The sequence below is a fragment of the Salvelinus namaycush genome, chromosome 1 (assembly GCF_016432855.1).
Source record: "Salvelinus namaycush isolate Seneca chromosome 1, SaNama_1.0, whole genome shotgun sequence".
Taxonomy (NCBI): Eukaryota; Metazoa; Chordata; class Actinopteri; order Salmoniformes; family Salmonidae; genus Salvelinus; species Salvelinus namaycush.
Window position 1 is genome coordinate 16275850 of NC_052307.1, and position 23509 is coordinate 16299358.

General features: G+C 43.6%; 2 protein-coding genes across 3 annotated transcripts; one reads left to right on the forward strand and one right to left on the reverse strand.

Annotated features, from left to right (window-relative positions):
- The first annotated feature begins 357 nt into the window (after nucleotides 1–357).
- On the forward strand, nucleotides 358–11532 carry naa35 (N-alpha-acetyltransferase 35, NatC auxiliary subunit). 2 transcript variants are annotated; one of them, XM_038997284.1, is made up of 23 exons: nucleotides 358–421; nucleotides 1039–1167; nucleotides 1723–1756; nucleotides 1918–2035; nucleotides 2210–2284; nucleotides 2397–2564; nucleotides 5857–5923; nucleotides 6036–6079; nucleotides 6342–6392; nucleotides 7912–7995; nucleotides 8200–8314; nucleotides 8461–8639; nucleotides 8786–8845; nucleotides 8927–9033; nucleotides 9253–9319; nucleotides 9554–9652; nucleotides 9785–9963; nucleotides 10080–10225; nucleotides 10335–10402; nucleotides 10493–10633; nucleotides 10810–10932; nucleotides 11030–11110; nucleotides 11198–11532. In XM_038997284.1, the coding sequence occupies exons 2-23, from the start codon at nucleotides 1047–1049 to the stop codon at nucleotides 11255–11257; spliced, it is 2187 nt and encodes a 728-aa protein (XP_038853212.1). In that variant the 5' UTR covers nucleotides 358–421; nucleotides 1039–1046; the 3' UTR covers nucleotides 11258–11532. The 2 variants fall into 2 exon arrangements, with proteins under 2 accessions (XP_038853212.1, XP_038853264.1); XM_038997336.1 differs by having other exon boundaries at nucleotides 1921–2035.
- On the reverse strand, nucleotides 11501–21273 carry golm1 (golgi membrane protein 1). The gene is made up of 11 exons (XM_038997423.1): nucleotides 21073–21273; nucleotides 17730–17864; nucleotides 17161–17337; nucleotides 16178–16232; nucleotides 15928–16030; nucleotides 15661–15778; nucleotides 13412–13610; nucleotides 12996–13163; nucleotides 12602–12766; nucleotides 12288–12398; nucleotides 11501–12226 (listed from the first exon to the last, which is right to left on the reverse strand). Exons 2-10 carry the CDS (start codon nucleotides 17856–17858, stop codon nucleotides 12289–12291), a joined length of 1224 nt encoding a protein of 407 aa, XP_038853351.1. The 5' UTR covers nucleotides 17859–17864; nucleotides 21073–21273; the 3' UTR covers nucleotides 11501–12226; nucleotide 12288.
- Nucleotides 21274–23509: the final 2236 nt, after the last annotated feature.

Sequence of the window (23509 nt, forward strand, 5' to 3'; positions counted from 1 at the left end):
AAGATTATGGGTGGGACGCAGCCAGTTGAATAAGACCTTAAATGTGATAGGAAAGCATCCAAAAGGAAAGTGTGATTATTGCCAGGAAACAGAGACCGTGGAGCTGGTATTGCTACAGTGTGGGCAGTATCAGAGGGGAAAAGAGAGGCTGAGATCTATGAGGGAGAAGGGGATACAGGAAATTGATTTAAAGAGTATTTTGAGTAGAACATCATTAGATATAGTCTCACATATGTTGTTATATTTTTTAATAGCAACGGGACTGGCAGGTAGGATTTAATTTCTCCCTGTCCCTGGCTCACACTCCAGTACAGTAGATGGCGGTAATGCACCATCACGTTGGATGCCAACCGCCGTAAACCTCACCGAAGAAGGAGGAGGAGCCTCGGACGACTATCTAGCAGCGCTAGCAGTTAGCAAGGTATGTAGCTATGTGATTTTACAACGCAAAGATCCCCTCAAATGTCCCCAAAATATGCCAAAATGTTTTATGCAATTGCGTAATATGTATGATTAAAAATTTGTGTTGATGCAGAGAGACCAAACTAGTTAACGTTAGCTAGCTAGCTACAGTACTAGTACAGTATCGGCAATATTAGACAGCTCGACTGATTTATTATGCTCCAGCTAGCAAAGAACCGTAGCAAAGATATTTAGCATAACTAGCTATTAACACTGGCTAGCTAGTGAAATGACAGCAGACTCAGGTGCCTCATTACAAATTGCGGTTAGCTAGTTATCGTATTGAATGAATCCACAGACCTCACAGTCAGCTCAGACTGGCAGAAATGATAGCCTGCTGAGTTCCCCTTGGACCCTCTCTCGGTGACTGAGTTAAACTGTACTCCATCAGAACCCATATAACCTTGTTTTACTCAAATTATGTTTGTGAACAACGTACATGTAAACGAACACTGTATAGTCTCAACACATGGGTAAAATTATACATTTGATATCATGGATGGTCAGTCCTTGCATCAATAGCTCTATACATTTTTATCTTATTTGAATTTGACAACCTACTGGTTTTACTTTCAGCTGTAACCATGGTGATGAAGTCATCAGTAGAGGATGGTGATGTAGGATGGGGACTGGGTGTCCCAGAGAAGATGAGGAACAATGCAAACTGGGTGGACATTACACATGAATTTAAAGGGGCATGCAAAGGTACAAACTCAGTGTGCGTGTGTCTGTCTGTGTGTTGTTACATGCGTTAACACTGTTTTTCAGGATGTGCTGATGATTTGAATTGTGTCTCGGGGGTTTATGATACTTGTTCCTCACATTTGTTTGCTGGACAGTTCTGAAATGCCTTCCCTGGTAAATCAGGTTTCTCATCAAAAGATTGGTGTAAATCTGCACAACCAGTAAAAGAAAGGCCAAAACAGTAAAGTAAATCTTAATGTAGACCCAGTGATTTCAGCCCTGTGGGAATTTGGTGCCACCAGTCTGAAATGCAAGCTGGATGGCACAGGTTAGTTAGCATGACCTGCTGACCCCATTGACAACAGCACATGACTAAGTAAACATTTTACTTAAGTGGAACTTAGGATTCACACCTTAGTCAAACTCCTGTTTGAGGATGAGTTCCTGTGTACCTCTTCATACATACCGGTGTTATACACTGTACTACTATTACACAAATATACTGCTCTGGCTTTTATCACTATAGTTCAGATGACTGAGTACTCTTGTATTTGTTTTCTCGTGTTGTATTTACAGAGCTCAACCTTGGGGAGTTGCTCCATGACAAGTTGTGAGTATGAGTGTTTCTGTTTGTTTCTCACACTCTTCTCTAGGCCATTAATTCAAATGTGTTGTGTTAGTGAAATACTGAAGTGCTGCAATATACATGCATCTATCTATCACTAGACAACACGCACACAGCTTTAGGTCTTTTAATGGCAGCTTTTTCAGCAGGTTTGGCCTGTTCGAGGCTATGTCTGCCATTGAGATGATGGACCCCAAGATGGACGCAGGGATGATTGGTAATCAGGTCAACAGGAAAGTCCTCAACTTTGAACAGGCAGTCAAGGTATGGCTCTGATTCCTGGAGTTTCAGACTGTGAAATGAAAATGTTGGTTTTATGTTGAACCTTTAGTGAGGTGCATTATAGTCCATTAAGACTCTCCCTCACCTCTCCTTTTCCTCTCTGTCGCTCGCGCTCTCTTCTCCTTTTTTGTCTCTCTCCTCTCTTGCTCTCTCTAGGATGGTGCTATCAGAGTGAGGGACCTCAGTCTTCCTGAGCTGATTGGGATCATGGACACCTGTTTCTGCTGCTTGGTCAGTTGTATTTCTTTATCAATACCAAACTGCATCAACCCACTATGCATAATAATTACCAATCAAAACAAACGTAAGTACTTTTAAGATGTGTGTGTTTGTGTGTGTGTAGATCACCTGGCTGGAGGGTCACTCCCTAGCCCAGACAGTGTTCACCTGCCTCTACGTCCACAACCCCGACCTGATAGAGGACCCTGCCCTCAAGGCCTTCACTCTGGGCATCCTCAAGGTGTGCGACATCGCCCGCGAGAAGGTCAACAAAGCCGCCGTGTTCGAGGAGGTAAGCCGTTTGGTCTCTTTGGGCTTTTGCACGGAACACATTCACACTCTATCACTCACACACTCTGTCATGCCAAATAAATTAGCACGGCACCACCAACAGATCCGGGACCAGGTTAACACAAACTGTCTCTATACCTCCTATAGTCCCATCTATGGGACACAGTCAAACTACAGTGCATTCGGAAAGTATTCAGACCCCTTGACTTTTTCCACATTTTGTTACGTTACAACCTTATTCTAAAATAGATTACATTGTTTTTCCCCCCTAATCAAATTACACACAATTCCCCATAATGACAAAGCAAAAACAGTTTTTTAGAAATTTTTGCAAATTTATATACACTGCTCAAAAAAAAAGGGAACACTAAAATAACACATCCTAGATCTGAATGAATGAAATATTCTTATTAAATACTTTTTTCTTTACATAGTTGAATGTGCTGACAACAAAATCACACAAAAATGATCAATGTAAATCAAATTTATCAACCCATGGAGGTCTGGATTTGGAGTCACACTCAAAATTAAAGTGGAAAACCACACTACAGGCTGATCCAACTTTAATGTCCTTAAAACAAGTCAAAATGAGGCTCAGTAGTGTGTGTGGCCTCCACGTGCCTGTATGACCCCCCTACAACACCTGGGCATGCTCCTGATGAGGTGGCGGATGGTCTCCTGAGGGATCTCCTCCCAGACCTGGACTAAAGCATCCGCCAACTCCTGGACAGTCTGTGGTGCAACGTGGCATTGGTGGATGGAGCGAGACATGATGTCCCAGATGTGCTCAATTGGATTCAGGTCTGGGGAACGGGCGGGCCAGTCCATAGCATCAATGCCTTCCTCTTGCAGGAACTGCTGACACACTCCAGCCACATGAGGTCTAGCATTGTCTTGCATTAGGAGGAACCCAGGGCCAACCGCACCAGCATATGGTCTCACAAGGGGTCTGAGGATCTCATCTCGGTACCTAATGGCAGTCAGGCTACCTCTGGCGAGCACATGGAGGGCTGTGCGGCCCCCCAAAGAAATGCCACCCCACTTCATGACTGACCCACCGCCAAACCGGTCATGCTGGAGGATGTTGCAGGCAGCAGAATGTTCTCCACGGCGTCTCCAGACTCTGTCACGTCTGTCACATGTGCTCAGTGTGAACCTGCTTTCATCTGTGAAGAGCACAGGGCACCAGTGGCGAATTTGCCAATCTTGGTGTTCTCTGGCAAATGCCAAACGTCCTGCACGGTGTTGGGCTGTAAGCACAACCCCCACCTGTGGACGTCGGGCCCTCATACCACCCTCATGGAGTCTGTTTCTGACCGTTTGAGCAGACACATGCACATTTGTGGCCTGCTGGAGGTCATTTTGCAGGGCTCTGGCAGTGCTCCTCCTTGCACAAAGGCGGAGGTAGTGGTTCTGCTGCTGGGTTGTTGCCCTCCTACGGCCTCCTGATGTACTGGCCTGTCTCCTGGTAGCGCCTCCATGCTCTGGGCACTACGCTGACAGACACAGCAAACCTTCTTGCCACAGCTCGCATTGATGTGCCATCCTGGATGAGCTGCACTACCTGAGCCACTTGTGTGGGTTGTAGACTCCGTCTCATGCTACCACTAGAGTGAAAGCACCGCCAGCATTGAAAAGTGACCAAAACATCAGCCAGGAAGCATAGGAACTGAGAAGTGGTCTGTGGTCACCACCTGCAGAACCACTCCTTTATTGGGGGTGTCTTGCTAATTGCCTATAATTTCCACCTGTTGTCTATTCCATTTGCACAACAGCATGTGAAATTTATTGTCAATCAGTGTTGCTTCCTAAGTGGACAGTTTGATTTCACAGAAGTGTGATTGACTTGGAGTTACATTGTGTTGTTTAAGTGTTCCCTTTATTTTTTTGAGCAGTGTATATATAAAAAATGAAATCACATTTACATAAGTATTCAGACCCTTTACACAGTACTTTGTTGAAGCACCTTTGGCAGCGACTACAGCCTCGAGTCTTCTTGGGTATGATGCTGCAAGCTTGGCACACCTGTATTTGGGGAGTTTCTCCCATTCTTCTCTGTAGATCCTCTCAAGCTCTGTCAGGTTGGATGGGGATTGCCACAGCACAGCTATTTTCAGGTCTCTCCAGAGATGTTCGATCGGGTTCAAGTCCGGGCTCTGGCTGGCCCACTGAAGCACATTCAAAGACTTGTCCCGAAGCCACTCCTGCGTTGTCTTGGCTGTGTGCTTAGGGCCGTTTTCCTGTTGGAAGGTGAACCTTCGCCCCAGTCTGAGGTCCTTAGCGCTCTGGAGCAGATTTTCATCAAGGATCTATCTGTACTTTGCTCTGTTCATCTTTTCCTCGACCCCGACTAGTCTCCCAGTCCCTGCTGCTGAAAAACATCCCCACAGCATGATGCTGCCAATTAAATCTTGGTTTCACCAGACCAGAGAATCTTGTTTCTCATGGTCTGAATCCTTTAGGTGCCTTTTGGCAAACTCCAAGCGGGCTGACATGTGCCTTTTACTGAGGAGTGGCTTCCGACTGGCCACTGCCATAAAGGCCTGATTGGTGGAGTGCTGCTGAGTGTTGTCCTACTGGAAGGTTCTCCCATCACCACAGAGGAACTCTGTCAGTGACCATCGTGTTCTTGTTCACCTCCCTGACCAAGGCCCTTCTCCCCGATTGCTCAGTTTGGCTGTGTGGCAAGCTCTAGGAAGAGTCTTGGTGGTTCCAAACTTGTTCCATTTAAGAATGATGGAGGCTAGTGTTGGGGACCTTCAATGCTGCAGAAATGTTTTGGTATTCGTCCCCAGATTTGTGTCTCGGACCTCTATGGACAATTCCTTCGACCTCAAGGCTTGGTTTTTGCTCTGACATGCACTGTCAACTGTGGGACCTTATATAGACAGGAGTGTGCTTATCCAAATCATGTCCAATCAGTTTAATTTACCATAAGTAGAAACATCTCAAGGATGATCAATGGAAACAAGATGCACTTGAGCTCAATTTCTAGTCTCATTGCAAAGGGTCTGAATAAATATGGTATTTCTGTTTTCTTATTTGCAAAAATGTCTAATAACCTGTTTTCTCTTTGTCATTATGGGGTATTGTGTGTAGATCGCTGAGTAAAATGTTTTACTTGATACATTTTAGAATAAGGATGTAACTTAACAAAATGTGGAAAAAGTCAAGGGGTCTGAATACTTTCCGAATGCACTGTATGTCCACTGTTCCTCCTAGGTCTTCTGATATGAAACAACGCTTAGTTCTAGGTATAATATTTAAGATCCTGTTCTATGTCCTGTCTCTAGGAAGATTTCCAGGCCATGACGTACGGCTTCAAGATGGCCAACAATGTGACAGACCTGCGGGTTACAGGTGATTTTCATGTGGTGACTTAAGTTCCATGTTTGGCATTGCAGGTATAAAATAATAATGTAGTGATGTGTGTGTGCCAAGTTAACTTTATACATGTCAATGGCACCAACAGGTATGCTAAAGGATGTGGAGGATGAGTTACAGAGGAAAGTTAAGGTACATGCATACTACTGTCTTCACCATCCACTTACACGTGAACTCACAACCGGTGCGAATACAGCTAACAACTGAACACGACTAGACTCTGGCAGAGTGACAAAATACATTACTAAATAATGTATCTGATACTTAGTTGAGATGGCCGCTAGTGTATACAACTCTGTGCCACTAACATAACTCCACAGCTCGTCCGTCACGCGTTCTCCTCTTCCTCGCTCTCCTTACCCCCTTTTTTCCCCCCTCTCTCCTCCTCCTGTAGAGCACACGCAGTCGCCAGGGTGAGCAGCGGGACCCAGAGGTGGAGTTGGAGGTAAGACTATCAGTTACTCTGTCTTGAGTATATCAACCAGTCCACCCCATCTCTCTCATCCAATAGATGCAGTAAAGCTGTCAATGGAACTCAAACCAAACAATAGAAATGCATGGGGGAAAAGATCCTGAATCTCCTAACTGCCCCCCAGTAAAATGTGCCTACATTTAGAAACAATAGCCTATGTGTATTCCACACTATGTTGAGGTAAACGTCTCAGTATAAAGCTGGTATGGATGTCAACCCCAATACATGTTCATGTCAGCGTCACCAATCAAATGCATTACAGTTAAAAACTACTTAGACTACCACCACTGATTTCTGTATGCTAGCTATGCTACCAGCTTATAAGAACAGGAGTTAGCATTTAGCAATTACTTCTTCTAAACCTGAAAAGGAACAACTTCTAAATGTTATACAGCGAAAATAGCCAAATATATCAAAATCTGACTTTAGTATCCCCTTTTGGGCCTGTTGCAATACATCAATCATGACGGCTATGACATATCTATCCACTTTGTTAGATTTGTTGAATGTTTGCCAATCCGGCATCCCCCTTCTATCCCCCACGGTTTGACCTCTTTACTGCATCTATGGCCAATCTCAAATCAACCCCTAAACCTTATGCACTTGTGGAGATCTATGGAGGATTTGATAGGTGTTAGGATAGGAGGGATTCTCACCATATTGCTATCAGAGGACAACTTATCTCTACGTCCAATTCTGTCAGAGTGCATAGGCTGTAGTGTAGGGGTCCATTTGGGATTAGCAATATCTATTACCCCTGCCTTCTGCCCTGGCCAGTCCACCAGAGCGTGGGAATGAGGCAGCCTTTCATTGAGACAAGCCTGGAATTTGCAGCTAGAAAAAAAGGGGGAAAAAACACCAATCCCCCAAAATGGAGAGGTCTCTAGATGGTCGGAATCAACATTTTACGACAGAGCTAAATCTGTGTCCCTAGTGCCTACAAAGATACTGAGAGTACAAAACATTAGGAACACCTTCCTAATATTAACAATTTGTCGGGGCATGGACTCTAAGAGGTGTCGAAAGCGTTCCACAGGGATGCTGGCCTTGTTGACTCCTATGCTTTCCACAGTTGTCAAGTTAGCTGGATGTCCTGTGGGTGGTGGAGCATTCTTGATACACAGGAAACTGTTGAGCATGAAAAACTTAGTAGCGTTGCAGTTCTTCATAAACTAAAACCGGTGCACCTGGCACCTACTACTATAACCCTTTAAGGCACTTAAATATTTTGTCTTGCCCATTCACCCTTTGAATGGCACACATACACAATCCATGTCTTAATTGTCTCAAGGCTTAAAAATATTTCTTTAACCTGTCTCCTCCTAGTCATCTACACTGATTTGAAGTGGATTTAATAGGTGACATCAATAAGGGGATCATAGCTTTCACCTGGTCAGTCTGTCATGGAAAGAGCAGGTGTTTCTAATGTTTTGTACACTGTATAGTGTGTGAGTGACTTGTTATTAACCTGTTTCTCTGCCTCCTTTCTCAGCATCAGCAGTGTTTGGCACTTTTCAGTCGGATCAAGTTCACACGCCTTCTACTGACAGCGCTGATCGCCTTCACGAAAAAAGAGGTACACAAATAAAATGTATTCATAAAGCCCTTTTTACATCAACAGATGTCACAAAGTGCTTATACAGAAACTCAGCCTAAACCCCAAAGAGCAAGCAATGCAGATGTAGAAGCACACCACACACTTTTAGCTTAGCTTTACTAAAAAAGGAACAAATGGTTGATTTATTTGATTGAGCATGTGATGTCATGTTGGCTCTGTCAGACCAGCTCAGTGAGTGAAGCTCAGAAACTCATGCAGCAGGCGGCAGATCTCCTCCCAGCCCTCCGCTCCAGCATCGAACATGGCATTCAGTCCCAGAACGATACTACTAAAGGAGGTAACACCCACACACACTCCACAATGGCACCTAGGCCCAATGTGTTACTCACTACCATAAAATGAATGCTACTCTCACTTAGAAAAACTCTAACCGCAAGTGAACCACTCACAGTTCTGAACCCTGACCTCCCCCCTGCGTTCCAGATCACCCGATCATGATGGGGTTTGAACCACTTGTGAACCAGAGACTACTGCCCCCCACCTTCCCACGCTACGCCAAGATCATCAAAAGGGAGGAGATGGTCAACTACTTCAGCAAGCTCATCGACCGCATTAAGACCGTGTGCGAGGTCATCAACACAACTAACCTACATGGAATTCTGGTACTACATCTGTAAATACTACAAGAATAATTTTGACAATACTATTGTACTTCAACATTACATTCTGACAATACTTCTATAATGGTTTGCCTGTTCGAGCATTTGTTAAAGGTTGTAGTAATGTCGTTTTAATATTCTGCTTTCAGGACTTTTTTTGTGAGTTCAGTGAGCAGTCCCCCTGTGTCCTCTCCAGGTCTCTGCTGCAGGTAAGGAACATTCTCCCTCATGATTGGTGCATCTGGACAATTCTCTGATCCAGTTCTGATGAATCCCCTCTCTGTCTCTAGACAACGTTCCTGATCGATAATAAGAAAGTGTTTGGGACCCAACCAATGCACGACATGATCAAAGATGCTCTGAGGTACTTTGTCAGCCCACCAGTGCTCTCCTCCAAGTAAGTCATAGAAGATTGGAGTGCTTCTTTCTATGGCCCTACCTTCAAATGCTTTAGAAATGCATCCTGCCTTAGAAGTCATTAGAGATCTGAATTGGTATTTGTAATATGGTGGCAATCTTGCGTTCAAATATCTCAAGGAAATAAGGATGCATTTCTGAGGTATTAGAGTTCTACCTCTGTCTTTGGAACTGACTGATCCATGCACTGCCTCGGCAGGTGCTGCCTGTATAATAACCACCAGGCCAAGGACTACATTGATTCCTTTGTCGCACACTGCTCGAGGGTAAGTCACCTGGCTGCGTTCCAATACACCTCTATATTAATGCCACAATCCTTCATTAGTTTTTTTCCCAGGCCAAATGGCATCCCCTCCACTTGGTTAGCATAAGGGGAAATGTAACCACTCAAATGCATAGATGAAGCTGTGGCTCTGACAGTCCTTGATATCAACATGATAGTTGTAAACATAATGTTTCCAAACAATGGAGTAAAACAACCCTGGACTGTTTCCCTGCAGCCCTTTTGCAGTCTCATCCAGATTCACGGACACAACCGCGCTCGGCAGAGAGACAAACTAGGCCACATCCTGGAGGAGTTTGCCACACTGCAGGATGAGGTGTGTGTGTGAGCGAGACCGTATGAGTATGCATTGCTGTTTAGCTATGTAAATTATCTAGTGTGTGGGTGTGCTCAACTGTATGTTGCTGTTCTCCTGTGGTTGACTGTGGTGTGGGGGCGCCCCCTGCAGGCAGAGAAGGTGGACGCAGCGCTGCACAGCCTGCTGATGAAGCTGGAGCCCCAGAGACAGCACCTGGCCTGCCTGGGGACCTGGATCCTCTACCACAACCTGCGCATCATGATCCAGTACCTGCTCAGCGGCTTCGAGCTGGAACTCTACAGCATGCACGAGTACTACTACATCTACTGGTGAGTGTGTGCCGTAAGAAAGTGTGTTCCATGTGTACACTTGACCGATTTGTGCCGTAAGAAAATATGTCCGGTGTTCACTTGATTGAGGTATGCTTGACTGAGGTGGTGTGTAGGTATTTGTCAGAGTTCCTGTATGCATGGCTCATGTCCACTCTGAGTCGGGCGGACAGCTCTCAGATGGCTGAGGAGCGCCTCCTGGAGGAGCAGCAGAAAGGACGTAGCAGCAAGAAAACCAAGAAGAAGAAGAAGGGTCAAGGAGGTCAGGATTAAATCATACATTATTTACATTGAATTTAATCCATCTGGTACTACACTGCCGCCACCCAACCATAACATGCTCCTCAATAAGAATGTGTTTTCGCCTGCAGCTCGCCCCCTCAGCAGAGAAATCACCATGAGCCAAGCCTACCAAAACATGTGTGCTGGCATGTACAAGGTAAGTGTACACATGTACTCTGTCCTGGCTCAGTTGCAGTCCCATTTTCTATCAAGACTACACACACTGAACTCCTGTCTGTTGGTCCAGACTATGATAGCCCTGGATATGGACGGAAAGGTACGGAAGCCGCAGTTTGAGTTGGACAGCGAGCAGGTGCGCTACGAGCATCGCTTTGCCCCCTTCAATAGTGTGGTCACTCCCCCGCCAGTCCATTACGTTCAGTTCAAGGTACAGTAGTGTTACCAACCATTGCTAGCTCTGATTGTATGCATGTGTTCATGCATCTGTTGTGCATTCCAGGTTGACTTAAATTGCAGACATGCTGCACAGAATCGCTCAGGAATTACATGTTATAGCGGAGATTAAAAAGACGACCTGTGCCTCTCGGTTTATGTTGGCTGTAGGAGATGTCTGATCTGAAGAAGTACAGTCCTCCTCCTCAGTCAGCTGACCTCTACATGGCAGCCAGTAAACACTTCCAGCAGGCCAAACTGATCCTGGAGAACGTCCCCAGCCCTGACCCAGAGGTCAGTAAGCCTTTTAACCCCTAATAGTGACAGAGGTTGTGCCTCAAGTTTGAGTCTAAATGTGAGTTTTTTTTTTTTGCGTTGCTGGTTGATGCAGGTGAATCGCATCCTAAAAGTGGCCAAACCCAACATTGTGGTCATGAAGCTACTTGCCGGCGGGCACAAGAAGGAGACAAAGGTAACAACAATGCGAGGAGCAAAACGCACTACAAAATATTTTGGGAAATTGAAACATTGTGATCAAATGGTACTCCCCATTTCTTAGGTACTACCGGAGTTTGATTTCTCCACTCACAAGTACTTCCCTGTGGTCAAGATCATCTGAATCAGAGCCCTGCATTACTGACAACTCGTACCCACCTCCCTGACCCGGTCTCCGTACACCAACTTTTTCCATCTGCGTAACTGTGGTCGCTATGATAGGACAGAGGGAGACAGTGTCTGAAGTTGGTTGACCAGGACAAGATCATCCTTTCCACAATTGTCTTTTTGGTAAAGGACTACAAATACCAGACATCCCAAAGGACAGAAGAACTACATCCTTTACAATACCAAAAACAAACTTGTCTGACTATGGTATTAAAATGATTTATTTTGTCATCCTTCTGTGCTACATTTCCTCAATAAAAAAAGATTATTTAACAGTAAGTAACAATCTAAATAGAAAAAAAATCAAACCTATGTTCAACCATAATTTCCATTTGAGTCGGCTATAATAAAATAAAAAATCGTATTTGAAACATTTACAGTAGTGGGTCTGCCTGGTGCACAGAGGCCACTTTTACCAACAAGTTACAAAATAGTTATTCTATGGTGAGCAGGACACATGCCCATCAAGCTTTGACTATGCAGGGTTGAATGATCCCTGCAAATATTTCAAATTATAAAACAAAAACCTTATTCACATTGTCATACAGCATGACATCTCATTTTCTATTTGTTTATGAAACTACTGTAAGAACTGCTAAGTGTAACTAACTGCACATCAAGGCTAAAGAGTGAATCGGAGTACAGTTCTCTAACAGCACGATCTGGGTTATCACATACACTATCATTTCATCCATGGTTATAGCAGTTCTGAGATCCAAAGTCTGTTTTCCCGACAAAATATACATTCACTGCAGAAGACTTAAGTATTTTAAGGTGAACCGTGAGATGCTGTCACTGAAAGAGCAGAAGTCTTACACAGACGGTAGTCTTGACAACAGTTCTGTTGAGGAGCTGTAGTCCCTCCCTGGTTCGGTAGTAGATTGTGAATGGAGGAGGGTCTTAGCTCCCACCTTTCTCCAACCACCTAACAAGACCAAAAATTAGATATATTTATATCACTAAAACAGACTGTGTGTGTGTGTTACCTCAGAACTGAGCGAGCTCTGCCTGTTTGTCAGCCTCAAACTCTCCTTCGTTCTCGTCGTCTCCGTTGTAGTCCGCCAGCTCTTCCTGCATTTCCCGTTCAGCCTCCTTATCTACGAGTGAATACATCAGCATCTTTACTATACATTAGAGCTGGGATGATACACCGACTATACCAATCACTTTTCGCAGGCATTTTGCTGACATCGTTCATTACGATAAGTAGCCTTTACTAGAGAAATGTGCAGTTTGGTTAGGACCCCCCCCTCCTATACGAGTGTGATGTTAGGACCCCCCCTATACGAGTGTGACCCACCTATGTTCTCAGCCATCTGGTTCCGTTGGTCTGGGTCGACCCCGCCCACTATCGGCTTGTCTGCGTCGTAATCCTCCTCAGGATCCTCCACCTTCTCCTGACCAATAGGAGCCTCTTCTTCCTTCCACTGGCTAAGCTGAATGTCATCAGCACCAGGGTCGGCATCTGGAGGGGAAAAAGATTGGCGTCCGTTTCCATTTCTCACATCTTTGACTCTGTAAAGGCAAAAACCTTGGCAATACTAGGTTTCACTATTTCCCATTTTAGATACTTTCACATAATTATGGCGGGACAAACTGGCTTATCCTCCCTGGACTTGTGGAACATCTGGTATGGAGGAGGTTGTACAGTTTCTGAGATGGTGGGTGCATGGTTGAGGCTGTGCGAGTCATACCCTCTATCTGAGGCTCTCCTCCGTGTGTGTCCATCACCTCCAGCTCCGTGTCCTCGGTCAGGTTATTTTTCTGGTGCTTACTGGCCCCCTCTACAGGCCCCGGTTGGTCCCCCTTAGCATCAGCGGAGGGCAGGGACTCTTTAGGGGATAGCGCAGGAGTGTCGAGAGCTAGACAAAGGGCAGCATCCAGTTCGTATCAGACAACATACACGTCAGCCTCTCAGAAACAAAACTACCAATTCAATACGTGTTGTACTTGCCTAAGGGGTAATGGTGAATATGACTGTGGTATAAATGGTGTGTATGTAATGTCATGTCAAAGATGAGTTGATAAAGAAGTGGGAGAGCTGGTATGAAATTGTCTTATTGGCCCAGATCCTTCCACCCTCAATGAGAGCAGCCATCTTGTCCTGTACCTTTGTCTACTGCGATCTCATTGGTCTCCAGCTCTAAGGTTTTGAGGTCCACTGCAGGACCTTTGGCCGCTGATGGTTCAGGGGCGTGGCCGTGGACAGGAGTGGTCTTAGTGTCGTCCAGCCCTGCCTTCCCAGGCCCCTCTTTATCTGACACGCCCACCTCAGTGGAGGCAATTTTCTGTGTGGGTGCTGCATTTGTCTGCAGGGAAAATACAGTTAAAGTTGTATCAATTTCATACCATCTTGTGTATTTTTTATTTACCAAACAAAACCACTAATGACATAGTGGAAAGAAAATGTATTAAGTCATACGACAAATTGTGCTTAAACTAATAACACAAATGATTGTATTTTTCCTTGTCTATTTTGAATACATAATTTAAACATTCACAGTGTAGGTTGGAAAAAGTATGTGAACCCCTAGGCTAATGACTCCTCCAAAAGCAAATTGCTGCACTGTCGGAACTAGAAGCACAAACATTTCGCTACACCCGCAATAACATTTGCTAAACCAATAAAATTTGATTTGAATCAGGAGTCAGCTAACCATGCCTTGAACAAAAGATCTCAGACTTGCATAATGTTGGAAAGGGTTACAAAAGTATCTCTAAAAGCCTTGAGGTTAATAAGTCCACGGTAAGACGAAGTGCCTATAAAAGTTCAGCACTGTTGCTACTCTCCCTAGGAGTGTCCGTCCTGCAAAGGTAAATGTAAGAGCACAGCACAGAATGCTCAATGAGGTTAAGAAGAATCCTAGAGTGTCAGCTAAAGACTTACAGAAATCTCTGGAACATGCTAACATCTCGACGAGTCTACGATACATAAAACACTAAACAAGAATGGTGTTCATGGGAGGACACCACGGAAGAAGCCACCGCTGTCCAAAAACAACATGGCTGCACGTCTGAAATCCGCAAAAGAGCACCTGGATGTTCCACAGTGCTACTGGCAAAATATTCTGTGGAACTAAAGTTGTGTTGTTTGGAAGGAACACACATTACTTTGTGGAGAAAAGGCAAAGCACCAACATCAAAACCTCATCCCGACTCTAAAGTATGGAGGAGGGAGCATCATGGTTTGGGGCTGCCTTAGGGCCTGGACAGCTTGCTATCATTGATGGAAAAATTAATTCCCAAGTTTATCAAGACATTTTGCAGGAGAATGTAAGGCTATCCATCTGCCAATTGAAGCTCAGAAGTTGGGTGATGCAACAGAACAACGACCCAAAACACAGAAGTAAATCAAGAACAGAATGGCTTCAACAGAAGAAAATACACCTTCTGAAGTGGCCCAGTCAGATTCCCAACTGTAGCATGACCTCAAGAGCAGTTCACGCCAGACATCCCAAGAATATTGCTGAACTGAAAGTTTTGTAAAGAGGACTGGTCCAAAATTCCTCCTGACCATTGTGCAGGTCTGATCCACAACTACAGAAAACATTTGGTTGAGGTTATTGCTGCCAAAGGAGCGTCAACCAGTCATTAAATCCAAGGGTTCACATACTTTTTCCACCCTGCACTGAATGTTTACACAGTGTTTTAAATTAAAATGTATAATTGTTTGTTTTATTAATTTAAGCAGACTGTTTGTCTATCGTTGTGACAGATGAAGATCAGATCATGACCAATTCATGCAGAAATCCAGGTAATTCCAAAGGGTTCACATACTTTTTCTCACCACTGTGTGCACACACACACAGGTCAGCCAAGCTATACTGCATGATGTTCAGGGTCTTTTATCAGTGGTGGATAGATACAATGGTGAACTAAACTCAGTACGTCAGATTATGGAAATTGTGTCGGGACTTTTGCCAGGCAGCCACTGTTCAGGGTCATGTCGGGTAATGTTCTGATTGTGAGTCAAATCCCTGGATGTACTTAATGAGTGAGCCAGTTAATGGGGGATAGGTAAGGTCTACGACAGGGTTCCCCAACGTGCGGCCCAAATAATTTTCTTTGGCCCCTCAAGTTGAGCAAAACATTTGTTATAGCACCAAATGATTTTAAGTTTGTTCAAGTATTCCCACGCGTAATAGATAGACGTGATTGTATACTAATGTAAGCAAGAGGTGAAATATATTTTTTTGTCAAATATGATCCGTTTGGGCTTCTTGCGGTCAATTTGCAGTCTACAAACTATTGTGTTCCGGCCCCCCGACCATCCGGTCAAGAAAAACCTCGTCCCACAGCTAAATCTAGCTGATGATCCCTGGTCTACAATGTGAGTGTTGAACATGGTTACCGGTTTACCTGGGAGGACACTGCTGGGTTCTTCATCTCCAGTTTCTTTTGAACTTCCCGCTTGGCTGCAGCCACCTTTTCAGCACAGTCCTCCCTCTGTGCTAGTATCTGAGTGTTACACTGAGTCCTACACAAACACCACATGTTATTACTTGCACATTAAGATTTGATAAATGACCTCTGACAAGGTCACATAAGACCCTAAAAGTGTGATGCATGATTATCTGTCATACACACTCCATAAATGGCTGGACTGTGTATAATAGAGGGCCTTACATGTCATAGGTGAGTTTTTTGTTCAGGGTGTTCAGATTGCCTTGGCAACTCTGGAACTCTTTCTGAACTTTACCCAGGTCCTCATTTAGCTCATTTAACTGACCTGCAGAGACAAATTCACAGGTAGTATTAAGTCCTGACTGGGGGAAAAAAAATAATCAACTTTGGTGGATATTAAGAGAGTGAGAATTCACAACACTGAAGACAGAAAAGAGACAGGTAGGCAGAAGCAACAAAAAAAGCATCTTACTTTTCAGGTCCTGTATTACTTTGGTACTGGAGGATATATTTATCAGTTGGCTTGCCTAAAGGAAAACAGACATGACTCTTTTTTTATCTGTGACTGAACCCAGATGGTACTCAGATGGTCACAATTCCCTTTCCATGCTGCCATGGTATCACACCTTTACTGGGAATTCACACACAAACAATAGGTACACTGATCTACGGATGAAGGAACCTATCTGAGTGAGAGAAACTCAGGACTGGCTACCAGCAAGGTGGCGTATACAGTATGATCAACTCAGTACAATCCTTGATCACAAAGAAACTGATAGTACTAATTTTAGAGGCCACATCTTGGCAGTGTATTTTTTTTCATTTTTTTTTTTTCATTATCAAGCCAAATTCCTGCAATTCTACAAATTTCTACATGGAGCTGAGAAGAATGTTCAAAACTACAGAGTGAATTTCCTGCAATTCTACACAGTTTGCCATGGAGCTGAGAAACTGTTGCCGTTTTAAAGCAAATGTCCTGCAATCCAATGCATTTTACCATGGCTAATGCGGTGATCTTTTACTCAAACATAAAATCAATACTGCTAAATTACTTGTTTTTGGAATTTTCAATTCTACCAGTCTAACTTCTATTTAGGTGATTGTAAAATCTCAAAGATTATTATAGAAAAATATATAGGTAAATTATCTTTTCTACATATTTAATCTCTGGTTTTAGTCATTTAAGTTTACAGTGTTTTTCCAGTCTGAAAATGTATACTTTTTTTATTACACTGTTTGGACTTTAATGGCAGAAAAATCCGTAGCACTGATTCAATGACATTTAGAATATACAAATGTGTTGATCACACTTTTCACTTTGCGTTGTCCTGAGGGTTGCGTGTTGATGAACAACTGTGTGTGTGCAAGTTAGAAGTGGTGTTGTGCTCAGGTGTGTATTATGCGTCCATCTATGATGCAGTGCTCAGGTGAGTACACTCCAGTACAGTAAACTACCTTTTCCTGGCTACAGGTGTTGTGGACTCCCTCCAGCCTCTTGTTCAGGCTCTGCATGCGGCTGCTCTCCTCTTTCAGCCGCTGAATCTCTTCCTGGAACTCGTTCTTCTTCACCTCCACTGCACCACGCTCTGACGCCGCCCGACGCATCTGCGCCTCCAACTCGTACAGCTTTGTCTGCCCGCCACCACAGCACACACAGGGTGTCACAGGGTCAGAGTAGCATCATTCAAAACAAAGGCTTGGAGAATCAAACCCTGTTCTTTAAACACTTAAGCGGTACAAAATTAGCTTACTCATTCTGCTCTCTGTGACATGGCCCTTGTTCTAATCACATACTTCAGCTTACCATATTCATGGTAAACAGCTTGCCTTTCTCTACAACTTCTCCAACTGGCTCGGCCTTGTTTCCAATCCACTTCAAAAACACGGACTGTAACCCTGGGATTAGTTTATGCCCTTCTCTAAACCCCAGCCATTACTTACACCCCCCCCCCCCCCTCCCACTGTAAACAACAGATTAACTATCTTGGTTTAGTTATAAATACATTTGATTAAAGATCACACACCTGTAACTCCAAGTTCCGTGAGTTTGACACCCAGTAGTTGAAACCCAGGACTAGGACACAAGCGATCAGAGCACCAATCATAAGAGGAGGAGACCGCCCCCCTCGACGACCATTACCCAACCCCCCCATTGCCTCCTGAAGACGAGAGAGAGTGAGAGACATTGGTTAAACACCTAAAAAACAGAGCCCTAGTGACCACAGGGCGTAAAATATATCACGCAGTTCAGTGAAAGGTTAAAGGGATACTTGAGGATTTTGGCAATGAAGCCTTTTATCTACTTCCCCAGAGTCAAGACATACTCGTGGAGGTCTCTGCGTGCAGTTTGAAGGAAGTTGTTAACTAGCGTTAGCCCAATGACAAAGTCTATGGTAACTGCTAACATGCTAGTTTATACGATGGACTTAGTCATTGCGCTAACGTTAGTTAGCATTGACTTGCAAAACTACCTCTAACTTCCTTCATACTGGATGCAGAGACAACATAAAAATTGTATCCATGAGTTCATCCAACTCTGGGAAACTAGATAAGGGGCTTCATTGCCAAAATCCAGAAGTATCCCTTTAAATCTGGGTGTCTATAGTCCTTGGTGGGTGTGCTGTGAAATAGGTTTGGGTAGACCTTTTTTACATTAGTTCTTTGCAGAAGGTTTCGGGTTTCTTGCATGTCATAAGCTGTGTTGTGCTCAGGTCTGTACTGTGTGTCTGCCTCTCAAGTTAGTCAATGCAAATAACTAGTACAGGAACAGCTTTATTGTCAAGATCACTATTGTTTATATCCGGGATTATAGGGAGCTGATAATGCATGAAACCAACTCAACTGGAAGAGCATGCAAATCATGCTTCACGATTAACAAATTACCTACCTCTGTCAAAACATATCTACATCGGTAATGATAGCTATCCATTTTTACATTTGAGTCATTTAGCAGACGCTCTTATCCAGAGCGACTTACAGTAGAGTGCATACATTTTATAACATTTTTTTTTTTACATACTGAGACAAGGATATCCCTACCGGCCAAACCCTCCCTAACCCGGATGACACTATGCCAATTGTGCGTCGCCCCACGGACCTCCCGGTTGCGGCCGGCTGCGACAGAGCCTGGGCGCGAACCCAGCCCAGCCTGGGCGCGAACCCAGAGACTCTGGTGGCGCAGCTAGTACTGCGATGCAGTGCCCTAGACCACTGTGCCACCCGGGACTGCGCCAGCTAGCTATCCGATTAGCTAGCTAACAATACTGCTAATGGGGCTTGCTCAAACCACGGTAATGTCAGGAGAAAGTAGGCACCTCACCATACTGAATATAAACGCAACATCTAAAGTGATGGTTCCATGTTTCATGAGCTGAAATAAAAATTCCAGAAATGTCCCATATGCACAAAAAGTTAATCTCTCAAAGATGCACACATTTGTTAACGTCACTGAACATTTCTCATTTACCGACGATAAATCATCCAACTGACAGCTGGGGCATATCAAAAGGCTGATTAAACAGCATTATCATTACACAAGTGCACCTTGTGCTGGGGACAATAAAAGGCCACTAAAATGTGCTGTTTTGTCACAACAATGCCACAGATGTCTGAAGTTGAGGGAGTGAGCAATTGGCACGCTGACTGAAAATGTCCACCACAGCGATTGCCAGAGAATTGAATGTTCATTTCTTTACCATAAGCCTCCTGCAATGTAATTTTAGAGAATTTGGCAGTATGTCCAACCGGCCTCACAACTGCAGACCACGTGCAACCACACCAGCCCAGGACCTCCACATCCGGCTTCTTCACCTGCGGGATCGTCTGAGAACAGCCACCCGGACAGCTGATGAAACTGTGGGTTTGACCAACCGAAAAATTCTGAAACCGTTTCAGAGAAGTTCCTCTGCATGCTCATAGTCCTCACCAGTCTTGACCTGACTGCATTTCGGTGTTGTAACTGACTTCAATGGACAAGTGCTCACTGGGACACTGGAGAAGTGTGCTCTTCACAGATGAATCCCAGTTTCAACTGTACCGGGCAGATGGCACTCTGGCGTCGTGTGGGCGAGCAGGTTGCTGATGTCAACGTTGTGAACCGAGTGCCCCATAGTGTCGGTGGGGTTATGGTATGGGGTGCCATGAGCTACGGATAATGAACACAATTGCATTTTATCGATGGCAATTTGAATGCACAGAGATACTGTGACGAAATCCTGAGGCTCACTGTCGTGCCATTCATCTGCAGAGATCACCTCATGTTGTTTCAGCATGATAATGCACAGCCCCATGTCACAAGGATCTGTACACAATTCCTGGAAGCTGAAAATGTCTTCCACTGGCTGCATACTCACCAGACATGTCACCCATTGAGCATGTTTGGGATGCTCTGGATCGACGTGTACGACAGTGTGTTCCAGTTCCTGCCAATTTCCAGGCACTTCGCACAGCCATTGAAGATAAGTGGAACAACGTTTCACAGGCCACAATCAACAGCCTGATCAACTCTATGTGAAGGAGATATGTCGCGCTCCATAAAATAGTGGTCACAACAGATACTGACTGGTTTTCTGATCCACGACCCTACTTTTAAAAAGGTATCTGTGACCAACCTATGCAGATCTGTATTCCCAGTCATGTGAAATACGTAGATTCGGGCCTAATGAATTTATTTTAAATTGACTGATTTCCTTATATGAGCTGTGAAATTGTTGCATGTTGCGTTGATATTTTTGTTCAGTGTACATACTACAAGGACAGTAAAACAACCAGTTGAGCGAGTAAGAGACTCATAACGTCGTACGAACTATCCTGATCTCGCGAGCTCACATTGTTTCGCGTCAAGGTATCCGCGAAGTCAGAATGGTTCGTACGAGACTAAGCGCCTTTAGCAGTAGCTGATTAAACTCAACGATATGGGTTATTGTGTGGCCTAATGTATTGGTCGCTAATTAGGTCAGATTAATCTGATTTGTTTAAAGTAATTAGAAAACACTGATCAGACATGATAAAAAAGCCTATTTTTGAATAGTTGGGAGAACAGACAAATTAGTTACCTAGTTATGTGGCTAAAACAGCAAACGTTAGCTAGCGCTTAGCTAAGCATGATGTAGCCTAGTTAACGACGTTAGTAGCTAGCTAGAATATAATATCTGGACATTGTTACAACTTTAGCTAAGCTAACTATATTTTGAATCAGTGAAATGTATTCTAAAAAGTGAGGGTAACACGGGGCAAATCTCAGGACATCAACATATGAGTCTGCCTCTGATAAATAACTATGTGCCACTGATTCATGTACAGTAGCCAACCTTTATGCTAGCTAACAGTTAAGGCTAGCTAGCGTAGCTAGTTGTTGATAAATCTTACCTGATAGCCGCTTCACTGTTTAAGCAAGGATATGTTTTGACAGTGAATGGTCCGTCCACTTTATAAGCTAGCTACGAGACTCTTTACATAGCTAGTTCAATTAATATTCAGCACTGTTGCAGTCTGATTTCCATTCTCGTTGGGAGGGGGAGGAAGCTGTGATGTTTAGCTGGCTTGCTTGAAAACGCGGAAGTGGAGTCAAGTGATGCCAACACTGCAACAAGGGTTAGTGCTATTCGATTTCCTTGGGACGTCCACAGCTTACTTCAATTGGGTAACCTCCGAGTGGGTACGTACCCAATATCCCGGATACCACCGATCCTGCTAAAAGTAGCAGGCAGCCATCTTTGGAAGCTGTATCAGCCCTTCTCTGCAAGTAGTAGTCCTATTGAATGTGTATACAAGCACGTTAGAGACAAACAAAACAAGAAAATGGCATGGATGCCAAATTGAAAGGACATACTTTATCAACTGTACCTTTAGTACAATCTTCTTCTTTTTTTAAACTTTTCCTCCCACACATTTTGAGGAGATTACACTTCTGGTTTTCATTATTCCCCTCTAATCAAGGAAGCCCTTTTCGCACTACTGCGCTAAACCATAGAAATTGAAAGCAGTGGTAGAAAAAGTACCCAATTGTCATACTTGAGTATAGGTAAAGATACCTTAACCCTCCTATTATGTTGCGGGTCAATTTTACCCATTTCCACTTTTGAGTTGTCTAAAATAATAGTTAATGTCTATTTTTCTCCATGGAATTAAATGAGTTTTCTTCATTTAGGTCATGAACCTAACTTCAAAATGTGGACACGAACTGATGTGTTGTGGAATGTCTGTGTAGATTTTGTATATAAACATGATGTTGTGGGTCATTTTGACCCGGAGGCTTTAATCTGTCTAGATATTTGCACAGGTCCAAATTAAACAAGTGTATTTGATGTATTTTGTTTTGACTGGTTCTGGTTGCATTTTTATAATTATGTTTGGGTGAAAAGGAGCTTTCCCAAGCTTCTCTTTCTTTGCGCGAGAGCAGCAGATCTCTGACACAGACACTCAAAAACGAGCTCCAAATGATTTTCAGTGAATGAAGCCTAATCACAAATTCTGGACTGTGACAGTAAAATAGAAGAGGTTTCAGAGACAGAGGACATTTCAGAGATAGAGGACAATGCTGTTGATGATCCAGATTGTGAATTTTTCTTTGGTGAAGAGGATTCAGGGGAGTCTGCCATACCATCCCCTCCATCAGATGAGAGAGCATGCAACAACCATCATCCAGAGAAGAGAGGACATGGAAGTCTAAAGATGGTAATATAGACGACACCGTCACCACAACAAAGTCAAGGTGACTGTCAGCTTCCAATGTAATCAAAATTGTTCCAGGGCCTACACGATTTGCTCTGCCACCCTCGACAAGACAGTAAAACCAGCACCACTTGTGTAGAATGCAATAAATACACCTGCAGACAGAACACAGGTACATTGTGTTCAACATGTGGAGAGAAAGACTGAAGGGATCATTTTGACCAATAGGGTCAAATCACACCTAAGTGTTACTGTTACTGGGAAATACAAGAAAAATGTCTACTTGGGGAAATAGAAAATGCTTGTTTGTGAGAAGGAAATATGTTTAACAAATGGGTCTTAAATATTGAGTTTTTGAAATCAAATGTTGTATTTCTTCTTTCTGAAAGGTCTGACAAAACAAAATAAAGTTTGGGCTGTTTTTACTTTATTCTTTGACTGTCATGAATGTGTTTAAACTGTGCGGGTCAATCTGTCCCATACCAAAATGGACATACTTATTTTTCAGCAAAGCACAAGGGTTAATAGAAAATGACTCAAGTAAAAGTGAAAGTCACCCAGTAAAATACTACTTGAGTAAAAGTCTAAAAGTATTTGGTTTTAAATGTTATTAGGTACAGTGGTGGAAAAAGTACTCAATTGTCATATGAGTAGAAGTAAATGCTATTTATAAAATTCCTTATATTAAGCAAGCTAGATGGCAAAAAGTTATTGCTTTTTTAAAGTTATGTATAGACAACAGTACATTCCAACACTCAGACATTATTTACAAACACGGTATTTGTGTTTAGTGAGTCTGCCATATTGGAGGCAGTAGTGATGGCAATGCCTTATATTGATAGGTGCATGAATTGACCCATTTTGCTGTCCTCCCTGAGCATTCCAACTGTAACCTTAAGGTGTCAGGGAAAATGTATGGGAGTAAAAAGTTATTTTTTTCTTTAGGAATGTAGTGGAGTAAAAATGAAATATGTCAAAAATATAAATAGTAAAGTACAGATAGGTTTTATGTATCAGTTTACAATATCAAGGTCACATTCCCCTTGTCAGACGTTACTCTACTCGACAAACTGGATGCAGTCTATCACAGTGCCATCCATTTTGTCACCAAAGCCCCATACACTACCCACCA